The sequence below is a fragment of the Rhinopithecus roxellana genome, chromosome 1, assembly GCF_007565055.1.
Source record: "Rhinopithecus roxellana isolate Shanxi Qingling chromosome 1, ASM756505v1, whole genome shotgun sequence".
In the NCBI taxonomy this organism is placed as follows: domain Eukaryota; kingdom Metazoa; phylum Chordata; class Mammalia; order Primates; family Cercopithecidae; genus Rhinopithecus; species Rhinopithecus roxellana.
The window spans coordinates 169,438,976-169,459,188 of record NC_044549.1 but is presented as its reverse complement, the minus strand read 5'-3'; the positions used below and the strand labels follow the sequence as shown (position 1 = coordinate 169,459,188).

At 41.5% G+C, this 20,213-nt stretch overlaps 2 protein-coding genes across 6 annotated transcripts in view; one reads left to right on the top strand and one right to left on the bottom strand.

Moving 5' to 3' along the window:
- LOC104680350 (ubiquitin-conjugating enzyme E2 E1) overlaps nucleotides 1-4,237 on the top strand; it is an 85,011-nt gene extending 80,774 nt beyond the window's left edge. Inside the window, exons 4-6 of one of the 2 annotated variants that reach the window (XM_030933269.1) lie at nucleotides 487-619; nucleotides 2,098-2,245; nucleotides 3,442-4,237. In XM_030933269.1, the coding sequence (XP_030789129.1) occupies nucleotides 487-619; nucleotides 2,098-2,245; nucleotides 3,442-3,539 (379 nt within the window). In that variant the 3' untranslated portion in view covers nucleotides 3,540-4,237. The other variant, XM_030933268.1, reaches the window with a different exon arrangement.
- A 603-nt stretch (nucleotides 4,238-4,840) lies between these two features.
- The window catches only part of NKIRAS1 (NFKB inhibitor interacting Ras like 1), a 29,825-nt gene continuing 14,452 nt past the window's right edge, over nucleotides 4,841-20,213 (bottom strand). For 3 of the 4 annotated variants that reach the window (XM_010386274.2, XM_010386275.2, XM_010386276.2), the window contains exons 3-4: nucleotides 14,163-14,404; nucleotides 5,005-6,244 (exon numbers count right to left, since the gene is read on the bottom strand). In XM_010386274.2, the coding sequence (XP_010384576.1) occupies nucleotides 6,002-6,244; nucleotides 14,163-14,404 (485 nt within the window). In that variant the 3' untranslated portion in view covers nucleotides 5,005-6,001. Of the gene's footprint in view, nucleotides 6,245-14,162; nucleotides 14,405-20,213 lie in introns of all 4 variants that reach the window. The other variant, XM_010386277.2, reaches the window with a different exon arrangement.

Genomic DNA, 20,213 nt, shown 5'->3' with positions numbered 1-20,213 from the left:
GCCATCTATTAGATTCTTTTTCAGGTGAGATTATGGAGATACAAGAGCAAGGAAGAACCAGTTAGTGGGTCAGAAAATGAAACTTCTGTGCTTAAAATGGTCATAAATGATGTAGCTCTGAGCAGAAATTGCTGTCATTTGTCACTAATTTAGCTTCTAGGTGCTGAGATGTGTTTCTCATTTAAGTATTGTTTACACTTACCTATGTGTCAAGGAGAGGTTTGAGAATTGAGGCAAGTTTCCTGCTTCTTCGTAGCTAGGTAGGCTTTAGAATGGTTTTAACATTCTTTTATCATCCACTTTACTTACTTGACCAATGGCTATGGGTTTGTGGCAGTTCTGCATCCATTTCTGTACTTGTTTTGTAAAGAGAATCCACACAGTAAACAAAAGAGAGGAGAGAGGTAATCTTTCCATCTTTATTAGTACACTGTAAAAACTGGGATAGTGCCACCATCTGCTTATTTGTTGATGTATTATTCACAGTGCTGGTCCCAAAGGTGATAACATCTATGAATGGAGATCAACCATTCTAGGGCCTCCAGGATCCGTGTATGAGGGTGGCGTATTCTTTCTCGATATCACTTTTACACCAGAGTATCCCTTCAAGCCTCCAAAGGTAAGAAATCTCCCTGTATGCTCAAATTTACTAATTCCCACAAGAGAGCAACTGTTGAGGTTTTCCTAAATTTAATTTTTAATCACAAAACCTAGATTTATCTTATGTCCTAATAGAGCTGAGTATTTTTACATATACAAAACACTTCTTTAGGTTGATTTTGCTTTATCTGGCAGAGACCATTCTAGGAGTAAGTGCTTTGTTTTGATGGTGCCTAAAATTGTGCTATTTATAGTAATATTGTCATCAACCTAGAACTAATCCGTTTTCCACCCCATAGAGAAGGGTTTTAAACAGTTAAAAATGGTGTCAAGCCAGGTGCAGTGGTGTGCACCTGTAGTCTGGCTACTTGGGAGGACTGTTTGAGCTCAAGAGTTTGAGTCCAGTCTGGGCAACAAAGCGACACCCCAAAAAAAGGACAGGTCAGGGGGTCAAACAACTAGAAAATCATAAACAACTAGAGTATCAGAATTTCTTACCAAAGTTTGGACTCTATTCTGCTCCCTGCCATGTTTTGGTCTTGTTCAATTCCTTACCTCCAGGCCTCAGTTTTCTTTCTAGGACAGGTGGGGATTGCCCGAGTCACCCATCTCTTGTACTCAATCTATGATTCTCATTCAGTCAGAAATAAAACGCAGTCTTTGGGGATTAGGTAGACTGCCAGATAAAAGTACAATTGCAGCACCAAGAAGTAATCGAAAGTCACTTTTTTAAAAAACTGGTAAAATTACAGGTAATTTTTACTTTGTGTTTTGGTATATTTCACAAATAAAAATTAAGAGACCCAAATAACACCTGCTCACGTGGCTTGTGTTGTGTTCTGCTGTGGTCCTTGCCCATTACTGGCTCTGCATCCATGGACACTCTAGATAGATAGTAAATTCTGTGATTTAGGTAGACAGGATGTCTATGGGACCTGATGTGAAGGTCAGAAAAAAGCAGAAGTAGACTTCTCTTCAAATTTTGTTCAGCTTTTTGGGTGTAGTCATTGTCTGCTAAGTATGTTGTTTAATTATCTTTAGGTACCTATTATGTTGCACTTCAGTTTTTAAGAGATATTTATGATTCTCAGTATTTTAAAGCTTACTTTGAGGCAGTGTAGTACTACCAGCTAGCACAAGAGGTCAGCAAACAATTAGCTATTCAGACTTGGAAATGTTAATATTTAAAAGATTTAAAATTGCTAAAGATAAAATTAGGAAGTACTGAACTTACCATCAGTGGACATAACATTTTAAATGAAATTGACACAGTCCCTGAGATGGTCAGTGAACACGTTCTAATCAAATTTATTAAACAAGTCTATCTTCTTGACAGCTTTAATTAAAGCTGCTTTTATTCACCTTTTTAAAAACTACCTATCTGGGAGTTTTTTTTTTTTTTTTTTTTCCTTTCTAATTAGGGTCATTCGGTTGAGTATTTAGTAAAAAGTTTGTTTGCTGTTTAACTATTGTTTGACACTTCCTTGTTTTCCTTAGGTTACATTTCGGACAAGAATCTATCATTGTAATATTAACAGTCAAGGTGTTATTTGCTTGGACATATTGAAAGATAATTGGAGTCCAGCACTAACCATTTCTAAAGTCCTCCTTTCTATCTGCTCACTTCTTACAGACTGTAATCCTGGTAAGGTTAATAATTCTTTACCTTGTTTTATTCTTCCTCACCTGCAAAGTACTTGTTTCCAAAAGCTTTCAAAGGGCAAAACTAATTTTTCTGCAAAACTTTATGAATATAAAAACTAATCTGCTTTTCAAAAGTTTTAATCGAGAAGTTCAGTCTACTAGTTGAGACATACAACTTCATTAATCAGTATATTCTAGCAACAGAGTATTTTAAACTGAAGACTTAAGTTTGCCTTGGGCTTTTACAGTTTCAGTTATTCTTCCTCATCTTTTTTTTTTTTTTTCCTGTTGCTTAATTTCCCATATAGTTCTTATAAAACAAATCATACACTTCTAAATGTCAAGTCATCTGCCTGGCAAGCCTCACCTTGCCTGTGGGGTTCAGTGGGCATGCGCCCCATGGCTGGTCACTGAGATGGCACTCAATTTTGAAAATGGTATTTGTTAAATACTTAGTGACTATTGAATTGTGACTTTTTTGGGACTTCATTTCATTTAAAAAATATTTTTCTGTAGTCCCAGCTACTAGGGTGGCTGAGGTGGCAGGATTGTTTGAACCCAGAAGGCCAAGGCTGCAGTGAGCCATGAGCATGTCGCTGCACGGAACTCCAGCCTGGGTGGCAAAGCGAGACCCTGTCTCAAAAAAAATATAAATATATATATATATGTGTGTGTGTGTGTGTGTGTTTGTCGATACTTAATTGGAGGTCCAGGTTTTGCCTGGCAACCTGGCTCTTTAACCAGTGTAAAGGTAAATAGTGTTGCATTGCAGCAGCCCCGAAGACTTCACAGTATTCACAATGCCGTAACTGGTGACATTGAGCTAAGGGTCACATGAACACAGCTGGATGCTCATTGTAGTCTGGAGCCTTGACCGTTCCAGTCTCTATTGAACTCAGCCTAACACATAAGAGTAAAGAAACTCCAATCGGGTGTTGTTTATTGGGAGAAAAATGGAATGAACTAAGATAGAGACAGACCAGTACACTAGAGCCTGAGCGTTCCCTCTTCCTCCCATGTTACGATTTTTAAATTTTTGATGGAAAAATATCCAGCATGGTGGAGTGGTGTTTCGAAGATGGGTTTGATCACACATACTTGGTTGTACATGTCTACCCAAGCTGTCACTAATGTATTTGCTAAAGTTTAAAATGTTCTTTTCCTTTCTCCAAAGTAATCTACATTCTTTTCTTCCAGCCGACCCCTTGGTGGGAAGTATTGCCACTCAGTATATGACCAACAGAGCAGAACATGACAGAATGGCCAGACAGTGGACCAAGAGATACGCTACATAAACTGGGTTTTCACAATTCTTACATTATTTGTCACAGAAGAGAGCTGCTTATGATTCTGAAGGGGTCAGGGAGGGTGGGAGTTGGTAAAGAGTAGGGTATTTCTATAACAGATATTATTCAGTCTTATTTCCTAAGATTTTGTTGTAACTTAAGGTATCTTGCTACAGTAGACAGAATTGGTAATAGCAACTTTTAAAATTGTCATTAGTTCTGCAATATTAGCTGAAATGTAGTACTGAAAAGAATGTACATTTAGACATTTGGGTTCAGTTGCTTGTAGTCTGTAAATTTAAAACAGCTTAATTTTGTACAGGTTACACATATGGCCATTTATGTAAAGTCCCTCTAAGACTACATACTTTTTGTTTAAAACAAAATTGGAATTTGTTTTCCCTTCTTGGAAGGGAACATTGATATTTAACAGAGTTTTTAGAGACTGTCATCTCATATATATAAAATGGACACATGGCTGTAAAACACCATATAGGAGATGAGTAATATGTTTTATTTTATATGCCAATCTACTTTGTTTAAAAAAGGTTTAAATCAGGACTTGTGAAAACCTGTAGTGAAATACCTTAAGCTGTTAACTGTAAGGCGTGGAATAGGAGTTGCTCAGTGGATTGGTTATATGTTGTGGACTACTTAAGTCTGCATTTGTTACTGTGCTAATAAACAATATTAAAAACCGCCTAATACTGCTGTGTTCATTTACTTTTATTTTGCCTTTTGGTTGCTGTTTGCAGATTCTTCTGAAATTGATAGGTATCTGCTTCTAAAACAAGCTAAAAATAATGCATATTTAGTAGGTATTATTTACCCATATTAGGATCTGTACTTTACACAGCTGTAGATGTTGAGGTATCCTAGAAAAGGTTAAATAAATAATCTACCTCATTTAGGCTTCAAAGACAAACCCTACTGCATTTTTTTAAAAAGCGTTTTCTAACTTGCAGATGCTGTAGTAGCAAGTACATGAGAAATGGGTTCTGTCAGGGATAAACTGGTACACTGCCGTAGGGGGCATTTTGGCAGTACCTAAGTATATACAATGCATGACCCAGCAGTGCTGTTTCTGTGTGTCTCTTTCAGAGAAACTTACATTCATTACAGAATTTAAAAAGAATTGGTAACTCTGTCTGTACTAATATAGACTAAGTTGCATTAGTAGGAAACAAAGCAAACTGGAAGGTACTTATTTAAAAATCATTATGAAAGCATTTGTCCATCTATGTAACATGCATGGGGGGAAAAGCTAGATTAATATTCAATAACAGGGGGAAAAGGTAAGGGGTGAGTTAGTGTCTGAGTGGCAATTTTTTGACCAAAAAATGAATTTATGATGGGAAATTTTGAAGAATTCTACTGTAGCAGCAATAGCTGATTTATAAGTATTGTATTTTATATGTAGTAGTTCTTCACTTGAGCTCATAAAAAGTATTCCATTTAAGATGTTACAAATTACTTGATGTTTTAATATGTTCTTTGCTGAATAGCTTATTTTACATTTCAATCAAAATAGTTATTTCACAGATGAAACCACTAGCTTCCTTCCTTCCTTTTAAATTAATAAAGTTACAGTCAGCCACATTGCTCAAGTCTTGCCAAAATCTGTAGAGAAAACAACACAAATTCAGACATCTAAGTTAGACCATCTAGAGCCCAGTATTTTTGATACTTTTATTGTATATGACTAGTTTTCTAGAAAACTATTCCAGAAGATACAGTCTTCCTTCCAGAAAATACAGCTTTACTGTCCTAAAGTGCCTAATCATTTTCAAGAGGAGGAGCAAACAGTTTGCCCTCAAGTATCTGGTCTATCAACTGGGATCTAGCTGAAGAAAAAACAGCCTTAGAGTGTGATGAACCTACTTACACTACCTGGTACCTCAAATCATGCTAAACATTCTAATTTGACCCTAAATCATGGGTCTTAGTCTGTTTAGCAAAATCTCTACAAGATGAAATTTAGCTTACTACCCCAAACTGTTCAATGTTTTGGGTCCAATTTAGACATAAAAAGTGTTTTATAATCCTAGACATTAATGAACTTTTTAAAAACAAAGTCATGTTTGAGCTTAGAAGTTTGCATAATGTAACAATGGTTTATGGTATCTTCTGAAACAGCTTGGGGATGGGGGGAAGTTACACATAGGTGCATTTGCATAACTGTCCAAACTTTATTTTACTGTTTTCACAAGTACAATATAAATAACAAAGGTGCTAATTTCAAAGACAGGTTTCAAACAATGAGAATAAGAATATATTATTTCATAACAGGCAATAATAACCTTAGCCCAAATACTTTTAACATCTAAAGTGCATTAAATGACTTCCTTGGGAATTTTCCTAAGGACCAAAGGTAGATACAAATGGCCTATTTTAAATAGTGATATTACTCCATGTTCACAGACACTTAAAGGCAGTCACTATTCAACATACAATTGTGGAATTACTGATTTTTAGTTCTCAGAACTAGAGTTCCCTTTGTTTTTCCTCCCAGGCAAAGGAAAGCTTGATTTGCTCTGGGGTTGAGAAAGTTTACTGGCTAATAAAGTGAATGGTTCAATCAGAGTTTTCCGATCTGTAACAGTCACCTCCCACAGTCTCACTTTCTCACTTTTTGCCCACTGCTGTGCCACTTCAGCATCCACTTGTCTCTGCTCAGAAAGGTCGATTTTGTTTCCTAACACAACAATTGCTACCTGAAAGAAAACGGATTGAAAAGATCATACTAGTACTTTGCCAACATCAGTTCCTGGGCAAAATGGAGACATAAGGAAAACTGTTCCACTTAACAAACCCGCTTCATTAAACTCATTCTCAAATGTGACTGGATATTAGGGTATCACCTTACTCCTTAATGCGTTTTTGTTAAAAATGCAGATGTTCGGCTGGGTGCAGTGACTTATGCCTGTATTCCCAGCATTTTGGGAGGCCGAGGCTCACGGATCTCTTGAGGTCAGGAGTTCGAGACCACCCTGGCCAACAGGGTGAAACCCCATCTCTACTGAAAATAAGAAAATTAGCCGGGCATGGTGGCATGCGCCTGTAGTCCCCTCTACGTGGGAGGCTGATGCAGGAGAATCGCTTGAACCTGGGAGGCAGAGGTTGCAGTAAGCCGAGATGGCACCACTGCACTCCAGCCTGGGTGACTGCACGAAACTCCATCTCCAAAAAAAAAAAAAAAAAAAAAAAAAAAAAAAAAAAAAAAGCAGATGCTCTGTAGTTTGCTAACTGCAAAAAAAAAAAAAAAAAATTTAGCTCAGGTATGAATGGAAGATAGACTTGGGAAATAGGCATCTAGGATACAGACTGGTTTCGATGAGTCTGCATTTCAGTTTGGCTATACTTGATGTATGAGAGATTTGCAACATAGTACTTCAAAATAAGACAACTGGAGCTATGGGAGTTCTGTATCCATGAGAACAGGAATTGTTATGTTCACATTATTCCCAATACTAAAAAGGTGACTGCTAAGGATCTGTTAAACGTATGGGCCAAAAAAACAAGTATGTGCCAATAGGAACATTTTACACGAATGCGTACTATACACCAGGCACTAAAGGTGACCAGAATACAGCAGTCAAAGCTTGGGGGGAGGAGAAGAGACCCCAAACCAGATTTTCAGATAGTACCCATAAAGATGACACAGGATGCCGTGACAGTAGAGGAGGGGCAGCAAGAACTGTCATAAGAAGGCCCCTCTGAGGAGCAGCAGTGAACTCATCAGACCTTGGAACCACTACTGTATTCCTTCCTGTCTGTACGTTGAGCTTGAGCTCCCTGTGCTCCAGGTAAGGCCATGCCTTGCTGGCAGGATGAAAGTGGGCCCAGAGCTCCGGTTTGCTATGGGAATCACATACTCTATCTCACCCTTCAAGCCCTCCTGTCATTCTTCATCACCCAGATTTTCATCTTCATGTACATCCCCTACTGTGACTTCCATCTCCCTCTCCTCCCAACTGCAGAAACTCGTTCACTTTACCCCTTAGAATTCAGCAAGACTCACCCCCACTGCGTCCTCCACCTCTGCTTTGAATGTTCCCTTCACCTTCTTTCCTAGTTGCCTTGCAGTCCTGCTTCCCCTATCACTCCCCTCCTACCACTACCACGAGGTTCAGGTAAGATGTCCTCCTTGCCCCTCAATGCTACCTCCAATGGTGTCCTCTAAAACCCCTGCAGAAGGCTGATGCTATCAGTCTGTTGTACCTACTAACCCCGGGCTGGCCACCCAACTGCTCCTCATCACAGAGCTGGCTCATGGTCAACCCGCCCTCGCCGTTACTCTGGTCATAATTCTTAGTGATTTCACTAGCCATGCAGATGCTGCTTCCAGTAACCTGGTCTCTCATTCTTTGACTTCTCCAGTGGTCTCATCATCCTTACCTCAGCCATCCACCACTCCCGCAGTCATATCCTAGACCTTGTTTTTTGTTTGTTTGTTTTAAAGAGATAGGGTCTCTCTCTCTCTGTCTCTCTCTATCTCTCTCTCTCTCTCTCTCCTCTCTCTCTCTCTCTCTCTCTCTCTCTCTCTCTCTCTCTCTCTCTTTCTCTGTCACAGAGGATGGAGTGCAATGGCTTGATCATAGCTGGTTGCAGCCTTGGGCTTCTGGGCTCAAGCGATCCTGATCCTCCTCCTCAGCCTACCAGCAGCTGTGACCACAGGCATGTGCCATCATGCCCAGCTATTTTTTTAATTTTTAGAGATGGGGTCTTACTTTGTTGCTGGAGCTGGTCTCAAACTCCTTGCTTCAAGCAATCCTCCTGCCTCAGCTCCACAAAGTGCTGGGATTACAGGCGTGAACCACCACACCCAGCCTAGACCTTGACATTGTAACTGCTCTCTATGATCTCAGCTCCAGGCATCCCACTCTAACTCCTGCCTTCCCAGTCATGCCTAATGCCCCCAGTGCAAGAATTCCAAACACCACAAAGACATACAACCTACTGGCTCTACTACCTTTATCACTGTCCTTCCACCCTACTCATGTCCTTAATTCCTCCGTACCCTAAAATAATCTAAAAAAAAGCTTAGATTATTTTTATTCACTCCCTCGCCCCCATTATCCCACCATATTCACCTGGCAAAACCCCTCCTTTGTTAAATTTAGCTGTTAACCAGACTCTGTGCCTACACCATTTAGCTGAATATGGCTGGAGAAAAACATACAACCCTGCTGGCCCAGATCATACCACAGACCTCAAATGAACTGGTGTTCTCCGGCAAATGTATTACATTTTCTCCATTTACTCTGTAATGAGACATCTCATACCTTGGTGCCCTTCTACAAGTTCCAGTATCTACTCTTCCCCACTTTCGTTTCACCGGATGACCATATTGTTTCAGTAAGATACGCAATTAGAAGAAAATTTCAGCCGGGCGTGGTGGCTCACGCCTGTAATTCCAGGATTTTGGGAGGCAGAGGCGGATGGATCACGAGGTCAGGAGATCGAGACCATCCTGGCTAACATGGTGAAACCCCATCTCTACTAAAAATACAAAAAAATTAGCCGGGCGTGGTGGCGGGTGCCTGTAGTTCCAGCTACCCGGGAGGCTGAGGCAGGAGAACAGCGTGAACCCACGAGGCGGAGCTTGCAGTGAGCTGAGATCGCGCCACTGCACTCCAGCCTGGGCCACAGAGCGAGAATCCATCTGAAAAAAAAAAAAAAAAAGAAAAAAAAAAAAGAGTATTTCCACATCCTTCCGCCACCACATCTAACAACCTACCATCTTTCAAGCCCATTCGCTCTGCCCTAAAACCCATCCTCCTTTACCTGGACAAGGATGTCACTCCAGCACTTAGTCCCCTCATCATCAATTTTCTTCCATTAGCATACAAACAATGTTATCTAAACAAAACAAACGGCCAGGCACGGTGGCTCATGCCTGTAATCCCAGCACTTTGGGAGGCTGAGGTGGGTGGATCACCTGAGGTCAGTAGTTCAGGACCAGCCTGTCCAACATGGTGAAACCCCATCTCTACTAAAAATACAAAAATTAGCCAGCCGTGGTGGTGAAAATGCCTGTAATCCCAGCTAGTCAGGAGGCTGAGGCAGGAAAATTGCTTGAACCTGGGAGGCGGAGGTTGCGGTGGGCTGAGTTCATGCCACTGCACTCTAGCCTGGGCAACAGCGAGATTCCATCTCAAAAACACAAAAAAACAAGGATGATACAACTATAGCCACAGGATGAATATTATTCATCAGTTACCAAGAAAAAAAGGCAGGGGGCGGGTAGGTGTGGTAGCTCACACCTGTAATCCCAACAGTGTGAGAGGCTGAAGAAGGAGGACTGTTTGAGACCAGGAGTTTGAGACTAGCCTGAACAACACAACAAGACCTGTCTCTACAATTAAAAAAAAAAAAAAAAAGAAAAAAGTCTGGGTACTGATATGGAAAGAACTCCAAGATATGCTACATGAAAAACAGAAGGTACAAGATAGTATGTACCTGGTGTAAGAAAGGGAAAAAAAGGCTAGGCACATGGTGGCTCACACTCGTAATCCCAGCACTTTGGGAGGCCAAGGCAGGAGGATCACTTGAAGCCAGGAGTTGGAGACCAGCCTGGACCACATAGCAAGACCTTGTCTTTACAAAAAAAATAAAATAAAAATAAAAATTAGGCAAGCATGGTGATGCATGCCTGTAGTCCCAGCTACTTAGGAGACTGAGGCAGAAGGTCACTGGAGCCCAGAAATTTTAGGCTGCAATGAGCTATGATCATGCCGTAGCTCCCTAGTCTGGGCCACAGAGTAAGACCCTGTCTGAAATAAAGAAAAAAAAAAAAAGGAGGAAAAATATTTTTTAATGTAGACTCCTATTTGCTTGTATTTATATAAAGAAACTTTGGACAACTGCCCCAAAACTGGTAAAAATATTTTTAAAACCATGCTTAATGTATAGGATCTTGGTGGTTGAGGACAGCTGTGGGAACCAGACTGAACACAGTCCCCATTTTTGAACCATGTGCAAACATTACTTATTGAATTTTTTTTAAACCAAACATGAAAATAAATAAATGCAACTTAAACCATATCATGTCATTCCTTTGCCCCAAACCAGTGCCTTCTGATCTCACTAAAAGTGAAAAGCAAAGTGCCCTCATCAGCTACAACATACCTGCTAGCCCACTCTGGCTTTACTGCTGATTCCTGAACGTGGCAAGCAAATTCCGACCTCAGATCCTTGGCACTAGCTATTCCCTCCACCTGGAGCACTCTTCCTTCCAGACATCAGCTTTGCTCCCTCCCTCCTTACTTCCTTCAAATATCTGCTACAGTCACCCTACAGAAAATAGTGCCTTCATTCCCCATTCTGCTTTTCTACATAGCATCACTCTTTGTAATGTATTAAATATATTTATTTACTGTCTCTCTCACTCCAAAAATAGAAGCTTTACTGAGATATGGGCTGTTTTGTTCTCTAACACATTCCCTGTACCTAGAATAATGCCTGGCACATAGTAGTTGCTCAATAAGCATTCACTGAATTAATATGATTATGGGGATTGAAGAAGCATATGAGGAAGGTACTATCATTCTCCTTTTACAGATAAAGAAACTGAAGCAGAAAAGCTGAGAAGCAAAGCCAAGATTTAAGTATCTAGTACATGAGTGTTCGTTGACCTTTCAACTTCTGTGGGGCAGAGAGAAGTCTCTGGAGGATACCCAATAAATAATTACAGCATTTGCCTGTTTCGGTGGGAAAGATGGAAAATACAGGGGAGAGGAGCTTTCATGCCTTCTTATATCTTTTCAAAACCTTGTGAATATGTTATCTATTCACAAAGTAAATTAGTATTCTAAATAAAATATCAGTAACTCAGATGTCTTACAACAGATATTGGTTAAAAAGAGTTTGGTACACACCATGGAATACTATTCACCACGAAAAAGAAATGAACTACTGATACATGCAGTGACTTGGATGAATCTCCAGAGAATATGTGAGTGAAAAAAGCCAATCCCAAAAGATTATATATTGTATGATTTCTTTTTTTTTTTTTTTTTTTTTTGAGATGGAGTCTTGCTCTGTCACCCAGGCTGGTGTGATCTCAGCTCACTGCTACAACCTCTGCCTCCCAGGTTTCAAGCAATTCTCCTGCCTCAGCCTTCTGAGTAGCTGGGATTACAGGTGTGCACCATCACACCAGGCTACTTTTTGTATTTTTTTAGTAGAAACGAGGTTTCACCATGTTGGTCAGGTTGGACTCGAACTCCTGACCTCACGATCCACCCACCTCGGCCTCCCAAAGTACTGGGATTACAGGTGTGAGCTACTGTGCCCGGCCTGTATGATTTCTTTTATATCAGGGGTCCCCAACCCCTAGGTCATACACGGTACCAGTGCAGGGCCTGTTAGGAACCGGGCCACACAATAGGAGGTGAGCAGGGAGCCAGTAAGCATTACCACCTGAGCTCTGCCTCCTGTCAGATCAGTGGTGGCACGAGATTCTCACAGGAGCTCGAGAACCGATTTGTGAACTGCACATGTGAGGGATCTAGGCTGCATGCTCTTTTTGAGAATCCAATGCCTGATGATCTGAGGGGGAACAGCTTCATCCCCAAACCACCCCAACTCCATCTGTGGAAAAATGGTCATCCACAAAACCGGTCCCTGATGCCAAAAAGATTGGGGACCACTGATTTATGTAACAATCTTGAAATGACACAATTATAGAAATGGAGACCAGATTAGTGGTTACCAAGGGTTAAGGTGGGAGTGAAGATGGGAAGGAAGGGGCGGCTACAAAAGAGTAACATGAGGGATCTTTGTGGTGATGGAAATGTTCTGTGTCTTGACTGAATCAACACAAATACAGTGGTTATGATGTTCTACAGTTTTGAAGATGGTACCACTGGGACAAATGGGTAAGGGATCTCTTTGTGTTACTTCTTAAAACTGCATGTGACTCAACAACTGTCTCAAAATAAAAGCTTAACAAAACAACATATAAAAATCTAAGTTAAGAACATCTAGCCAGTACTGTTAATCAGTATATTATCTGGTTCCCTAGACAATGAAGAGTCTGCCATGTGAAGATCTGGAGAAAGATTTGAGATAAGACAGTTTCAGGCAGGGAAACAAGCCATTGAGAAAGTTTAATAGGAGAACAAAACTATCATGTTGAAAAAACAGAAAGTAGACCAGTGTCACTGGAGTATAGTGTGAGAGACAAGCAGATGATAAAGATGAGATGAAAAGGATAGGCGTGGGCCAGGTAATCTAAATCTTTACAGACCACTGTAAGGCATATGAATCTTATGTTTAAGTGGTATATGGGTAGAATCCAATAATTATTAGCTTTTTTTTTTTTTCTCAGTAAGCCTGAAGACAAGAATCCTATGTACCCAAGGAGATAATAAAAAGCCCAAGGAGGCCGGGCACAGTGGCTCACGTCTGTAATCTCAGCACTTTGGGAGGCTGAGGCAGGTGGATCACAAGGTCAAGAGACTGAGACCATCCTGGCTAACACGGTGAAACCCTGTTTCTACTAAAAATACAAAAAATTAGTGGGCATGGTAGCACATGCCAGTAGTCCCAGCTACTCGGGAGGCTGAGGCAGGAGAATTGTTTGAACCTGGGAGGCAGGGGTTGCAGTGAGCCAAGATCGTGCCATTGCACTCCAGCCTGGGTGAAAGAGAGAGACTCTGTCTCAAAAACAAACAAACAAACAAACAAATTTTAAAAACCCAAGGAAATAGCAATACCAAAGAACATAAAATGAATTATGTAGTACTTGAGATAAGTCATTAAAATTCAACTTGTACATAGTAACAAGCAAAAGGCAGAAAGTCAAATTCTGGTCCTGACTAAATTCCGTCAGTCCTGTATTTCTTGGGTTAAGAAAAAAATTCTAGGCCAGGCATGGTGGCTCACACCTGTAATCCCAGCACTTTGGAAGGCCAAGGCCAGCAGAGCACTTGAGGTTAGGAGTTCAAGACCAGCCTGGTCAACATGGTGATACCCTGTCTCCACTAAAAATATAAAAATTAACCAGGCATAGTGGCACACACCTATAATCCCAGCTACTGGGGAGGCTGAAGCAGGAGAATTGCTTGTACTTGGGAGGCGGAGGTTGCAGAGAGCCGAAATCGTACCATTGCACTTTGCACTCCTGCCTGGGAGACAGAGTGAGACTCCGTCTCAAAAAACAAAAAAAAAAAAAAAAAAGAAAAGAAAAAAACAGGCCGGGCGCGGTGGCTCAGGCCTGTAATCCCAGCACTTTGGGAGGCCAAGACAGGCGGATCACGAGGTCAGGAGATCGAGACCATCCTGGCGAACACGGTGAAACCCCGTCTCTACTAAAAAATACAAAAAAACTAGCCAGGTGAGGTGGTGGGCACCTGTAGTCCCAGCTACTCAGGAGGCTGAGGCAGGAGAATGACGTGAACCCAGGAGGCGGAGCTTGCAGTGAGCTGAGATCCAGCCACTGCACTCCAGCCTAGGCGACAAAGCGAGACTCCGTCTCAAAAAAAAAAAAAAGAAAAAAACTGTAAAGGGTTAAGGTTTTACAGATACTAAGAATACATTGTAATGATCTGAAAATAAACTACCCAAAAGTCTGTGTTATAATTTAAATGGTATTATAATTCACATTTGGCATTTTTATCCACTTGCCTCTTTTTTGTCTTTGAACTTATCAATTTCTTTCTTCAGAAGCTCCACTCTTTGAAAGGATTCAAGGTTATTCACACTGTACACAAGAACAAAGCCATCAGCAAATGAAAAATAATGCTTTGGCAGCTCCACGCCTTCCTGTAGACCTCTGGTGTCATAAAGATGTAACTGTTCTTTTACTCCTCGGTCTGTTTCCACTGAAGCCATGTACACATCTTCCATTGTTTCGCAATCTTCCATTCCTGGGATTAAGAAAAGAAATTACTCTTTTTGGCTAAGCCAGTGTCAACTGCTCAGTATTTTCTTGTCCTTTAGAAATTGGCTTTCTAGGTTTCCTATTTACCACATATAATAATCACATTTCTATTTTACTTTTTTTTGAAACAGGGTCCTATTCTGTTGCCCAGGCTGAAGTGCAGTGGCTCGATCTCAGCTCACTGCAACCTCCGCCTCCTGGGCTCAAGGGATCCTCCCACCTCAGCCTCCCAAGTAGTCCCTCCCAGCTGGGACTACAGGTGCCATCATGCCCAGCTACTTTTTGTAGAGACAGGCTTTCACCATGTGGCCCAGGCTGGTCTCGAACTCCTGGGCTCAAGCAATCTACCCACTTTGGCCTCTAAAAGTGCTGGGATTACAGGTGTGAGGCACCTGGCATAAACAAAAATCTTTTAAAAAATACTACTTCTGCATAAAAATTAAAATCCTCTTCTTGTTTATGATCTTTTAAAAATGCATTTTACCACTTTGTTTCATTTGTGCAAGTTTTATCTCTTCAACTAGTCTCTAAGTTTATTGAGTGAAAGGAACCATTCTGTGTACACAGCAAATATTCAATAAGCTCTTATTGATAAAGGAATTAAAGGGAGAAGATTAGCACTCTGAATTTTAATAAGAGTAGTGGAGAGACATGTGATAAGACAGGTAAGGTATAGTCCCAGTAACCACCTCTGTATTTAAATATGAGGCCAGGTGCGGTGGCTCATGCCTATAATCCCAGCTTTGGGAGGCCTAGGTGGGCAGATCACCTGAGGTCAGGAGTTCAAGACCAGTCTGGCCAACATGGCCAAACCCCGTCTTTACTAAAAATTCACTGGGTGTGGTGGTGGGCGCCTGTAATCCCAGCTACTTAGGAGGTTGAGGCAGGGAGAATTGCTTGAACCCGGGAAGCAGAGGTTGCAGTGAGCCGAGATCATGCCACTGCACTCCAGCCTGGGGCGACAGAGCGAGACTCCATCTTAAAAAATAATTTAAAAAAATAAAAATAGGCCGGGCGCGGTGGCTCAAGCCTGTAATCCCAGCACTTTGGGAGGCCGAGACGGGCGGATCATGAGGTCAGGAGATCGAGACCATCCTGGCTAACACGGTGAAACCCCGTCTCTACCAAAAACTACAAAAATCTAGCCGGGCGAGGTGGTGGGCGCCTGTAGTCCCAGCTACTCGGGAGGCTGAGGCAGGAGAATGGCGTGAACCCGGGAGGCGGAGCTTGCAGTGAGCTGAGATCCGGCCACTGCACTCCAGCCTGGGCGACAGAGCGAGACTCCGTCTCAAAAAAAAAAAAAAAAAAAAAAAAAAAAAAAAAAAAAAAAATAAATAAATGTGAGATATATCTAGAGGTAAAAATCACATGGGTAACATCCTATACCCCCCCAAGTCATACTATGTTATAGTTTTTTTTTAAAACTCCAGTTACAGTTTTCCTAAACAACCTATATATTGTAGAATGATTTGTTCCAGATGCCTTACATGAAATGTCTGTAAGTATTAGATTACATAAAATCTCCATAAGTATTAGATTAAAAGGAATAATCACATGGTAATACATAGATTGGATCATGAGAAACCAAAAATTACTTTCATCAACATAACTCATAAAGAATGTATTCAGTGTTTAGAAAAGTAAAATTATTCATAAATTTGATTATGTATATAGATGTCTGTGTCATCCTGTCATAAATTAAGCCCTAAGGAAATTAAAGGTTATCTACTAAGACACAAACATACGGGGCTTTGATTACAAATTAATTTAAAAGCAAAAACTGGCCGGGAGCGGTGGCTCAAGCCTGTAATCCCAGCACTTTGGGAGGCCGAGATGGGCAGATCACGAGGTCAGGAGATCGAGACCATCCTGGCTAACACAGTGAAACCCCGTCTCTACTAAAAAATACAAAAAACTAGCAGGGCGAGGTGGCAGGCACCTGTAGTCCCAGCTACTCGGAGGCTGAGGCAGGAGAACAGCGTAAACCCGGGAGGCAGAGCTTGCAGTGAGCTGAGAACCGGCCACTGCACTCCAGCCCGGGCAACAGAGCGAGACTCTGTCTCAAAAAAAAAAAAAAAAGCAAAAACTACCAAGTGTTTTGTCATGTGACGTTTTATCCACCAAAAGCCAGTCCTGTTAGCCCACCCCTACCTGCCTCTCCAAAAGGGGGTCTAAAGCTTAGACCTTTTGATATTTTAGTACTCTAAAGATCAAATGAAGTCAAGAGTCTTCCATTAATTCTCTAGATCTCCTCTCCCACTCCATGCTGCTGGGCAACAACCCATCTCACACTCCAGGGGAAGGCTTAAGGGTGCAATCTCTGGGGAGCGTAAAACAAAGGCTGTCTGGCCTGTGGAATAAAGGGAATGAGTTCCACCATGAAAACGGGGCAATTAAGTGACATGCCTGAACACACACATACTGAATGTTGAAGTCCTCCAGCTCTCCCTTTCTGCTCCCAAAACACTGGCAGCCAGGACTTTATCCCCATCCAGAGGAATCTGGAGAATCTGGCCAATGGAAAAGGAGAAACTCCTAAATATACTGACATCTAGGCTTCCCCAACAAATGCCCCTGCCAGATCACTTTAGTGAAGCTCAAAGTCATGAACCCTATCCATATGCTTAGAGCTTCCAATTGGTGTTTTGTTTTTTTGTTTTTTTTTTTTTTGAGATGGAGTCTCGCTCCGTCGCCCAGGCTGGAGTGCAGTGGATCTCGGCTCACTGCAAGCTCCGCCTCCCGGGTTTACGCCATTCTCCTGCCTCAGCCTCCCGAGTAGCTGGGTTTTTTTGTATTTTTTAGTAGAGATGGGGTGTTTCACCGTGTTAGCCAGGATGGTCTCGATCTCCTGACCTCATGATCTGCCCGTCTCAGCCTCCCAAAGTGCTGGGATTACAGGCTTGAGCCACCGCGCCCAGCCCCAATTGGCTTTTTAAGTCTTACTTATTTATTTATTTTTGAGACAGGGTCTCACTTTGTCATCTAGACTGGAGCTCATTGGGACAATCTCAGCTCATTGCAGCCTCGATCTCCTGGGCTCAAGCGATCCTCCCACCTCAGTCGTTCAAGTGGCTGGGACAATAGGTGCACACCACCAAGCCCCACTAATTCTTGTATTTTTTTGTACAGATGGGGTTTCACCATGTTGCCCAGGCTGGTCTCGAACTCCTGAGCTCAAGCTATCCGCCTGCCTCTGCCTCCCAAAGTGCTAGGATTACAGGCGTGAGCCAATGCACTGGGCCTAGGTGTCCATTTTTAATTATGAACAGATAACCAAGGTTTAGTAGACACCTGAAGAAAATAGAGACTAACAAGAAGACACCACTACAGAGGAAATCAAGTATACAAAGAAAAGAAAAACAAAACAAACAAAAAACTACCTAATCTATCAAAAAAATAAGATAGTACATCCATGAAATAAGAACAGGATACTAAAAAACAAAAACTCAATAGAAGGGCTGGAAAATAAAGATGAGGATATCTCCCAAAAAGTGGTACAAAAATATTGAGAGATGATAAATAGGAAAGGAGAAATAAGAAAATTCAAAGACTAGTCCAGAAGGTCCAGCATCCAAAAAGAAAGTTCCAGAAAAAAAGAACAGAGAACACAGAGGAAAGAAAGCAACAACAAAATAATTCAAAACTGAAGAACACGCATTTCCATCTAGAAGGGACCCTCTAACTGTCCACTACAGTAAATGAAAACAGACTGGCCAGGCGTGGGGGCTCACACCTGTAATCCCAGCACTTTGGGAGGCCGAGGTGGGCAGATCACCTGAAGTCAGGAGTTTGAGACCAGCCTGGCTAACATGGTGAAACCCTGTCTCTACTAAAAATACAAAAATTAGCTGGGCATGGTGGCGCGTGCCTGTAATCACAGTTACTCGGGAGGCTGAGATGAGAGAATTGCCTGAACTCAGGAGGTGGAGGCTGCAGTGAGCTGAGATCGTGCCACTGCACTCCAACCTGGGCAACAGAGCGAGATTCCATTAAAAAAAAAAAAAGAAAGAAAAAGAAAAGATCAATTCTATGACGCATCACTGAAATTTCAGAACACTGGTGTCTTATTTCATTTGTGCTTCTATAACAAAATACCACAGACTGGGTAATTCATAAACAGAAAATTTCTCACAGTTCTGGAGGCTAGGAAGTCCAAGATCAAGGTGCCAATAGGTTTGGTGTCTTGTTACAGCCCAGTCTCCACTGCAAGATGGAACCTTGTTGCTGCATCCTTGGGAGGGGTCAAATGTTGTGTCCTCACATGGTGGGAGAGACAGAAGGGCAAGAGAGCACTCCCTTCAACCTCAACCCTTTTATAAGGATGCTAATCTTTCATGAGGGATTAGTCCTCATGAAGGTGAAGGGTGGAGCCCTCATGACTTAATCATCTCTTATAGGCCACATTGCTTAATACTGTTGCATTGGAGATTAAGTTTCAACATGAATTTTGGAGGAGATACTATCCTTCAAACTACAGCGACTGGGAACAAAGAAGAGAGCCTAGAAAAGCTTCCACTGACAAAGCATCAAGAATCGTAATGGTTCCCAGATTCTCAAAAGTAGCACTAGAAGCAAGAAGACAAGAGAAGCTGGAAAGTTAAAGAGATACACCTTCTATGAATCAGCAATTTCATTCCTAGATATGTATACCAGAATTTATCACATGATAGCCAGGATACACGTACAATAATGTTCCAGAGTAGCATTATTTCCAATAGCTCCAAACTGGAAATAACCCAAATGTTCATCAAGACAGGAGACAGAGGCAGTTTCATGCAATAAAATGTTACATCAATGAAAAGTAAAGCACCACAGCTACGGCAAAAATGGATGAATCTTTTATTTTTTTTTTTCTAAATAGAGATGGGGTCTCCCAGTGTTGCCCAGGCTGATCTCAAACTCTTGGGATCAAGTGATCTTCCCACCTAAGCCTCCCAAAGTGTTGGGATTCCAGTGGTGAGCCACCGTGCCTGGCCTGACGTGTCTTACAAATACAATGTTGAATAAAAGAAGCCAGACATGGATTAATTCATATAAAATCCATAGGGCAAAAATAAACTATACCATTTAGTGATACACACATATGTGGCAATTAAAAATAAAAAGAATGATTAACCAAAAGTCAAGGGAAGGAATGAGTTGCAACTGGACAGAGGAACACAGAGGGCCACTGGCCTGTCCTCAGTGTTGTACTTCTTGATCCATGTGGAGAGTTTGTGAAGGTTTGTCTTATAATTATTGATTAAATCATATACGCAATGCTTTCAAAATTCTGAAAGGATATTATTTTTGACCTAGAGTTCTATACCCATCAAACTTACAATACAAATGTTAGTGTAAAATACAGACAGTTTCAAACATACAAAGCCTCAAAAAAATGTATCACGTATATTTTCTCAGAAAACTATCTGAGGAGACCCTCCATAACAATGAACATGTAATCACAGAAACAGAAAGAAGCAGACCCTAACACAGATATGAAGTAAAGGAAACCACAAGCACAATTAGTAAATATCTCAATTTGGAAGCCCCAGCGTCACAACTAGGTGCCAGGCAGAGGGCATGTTGAAGGCCGCCATCACTGAACGTTTTCTTCTACTGTACAACCTTTTCAACCTCAGAAAAGTACTGGAAAATGTGTTCCAAAAAAAAAAAAAAAAAGGTATAAGCCAAAAGAAGATGACAAGAGATCTAGGAAACAGGAAGTCAAAACCAGGGAGAGGCCGGGTGCAGTGGCTCACGCCTGTAATTCCAATATTTTGGGAGGCTGAGGCGGGCAGATTGCTTGAGGCCAG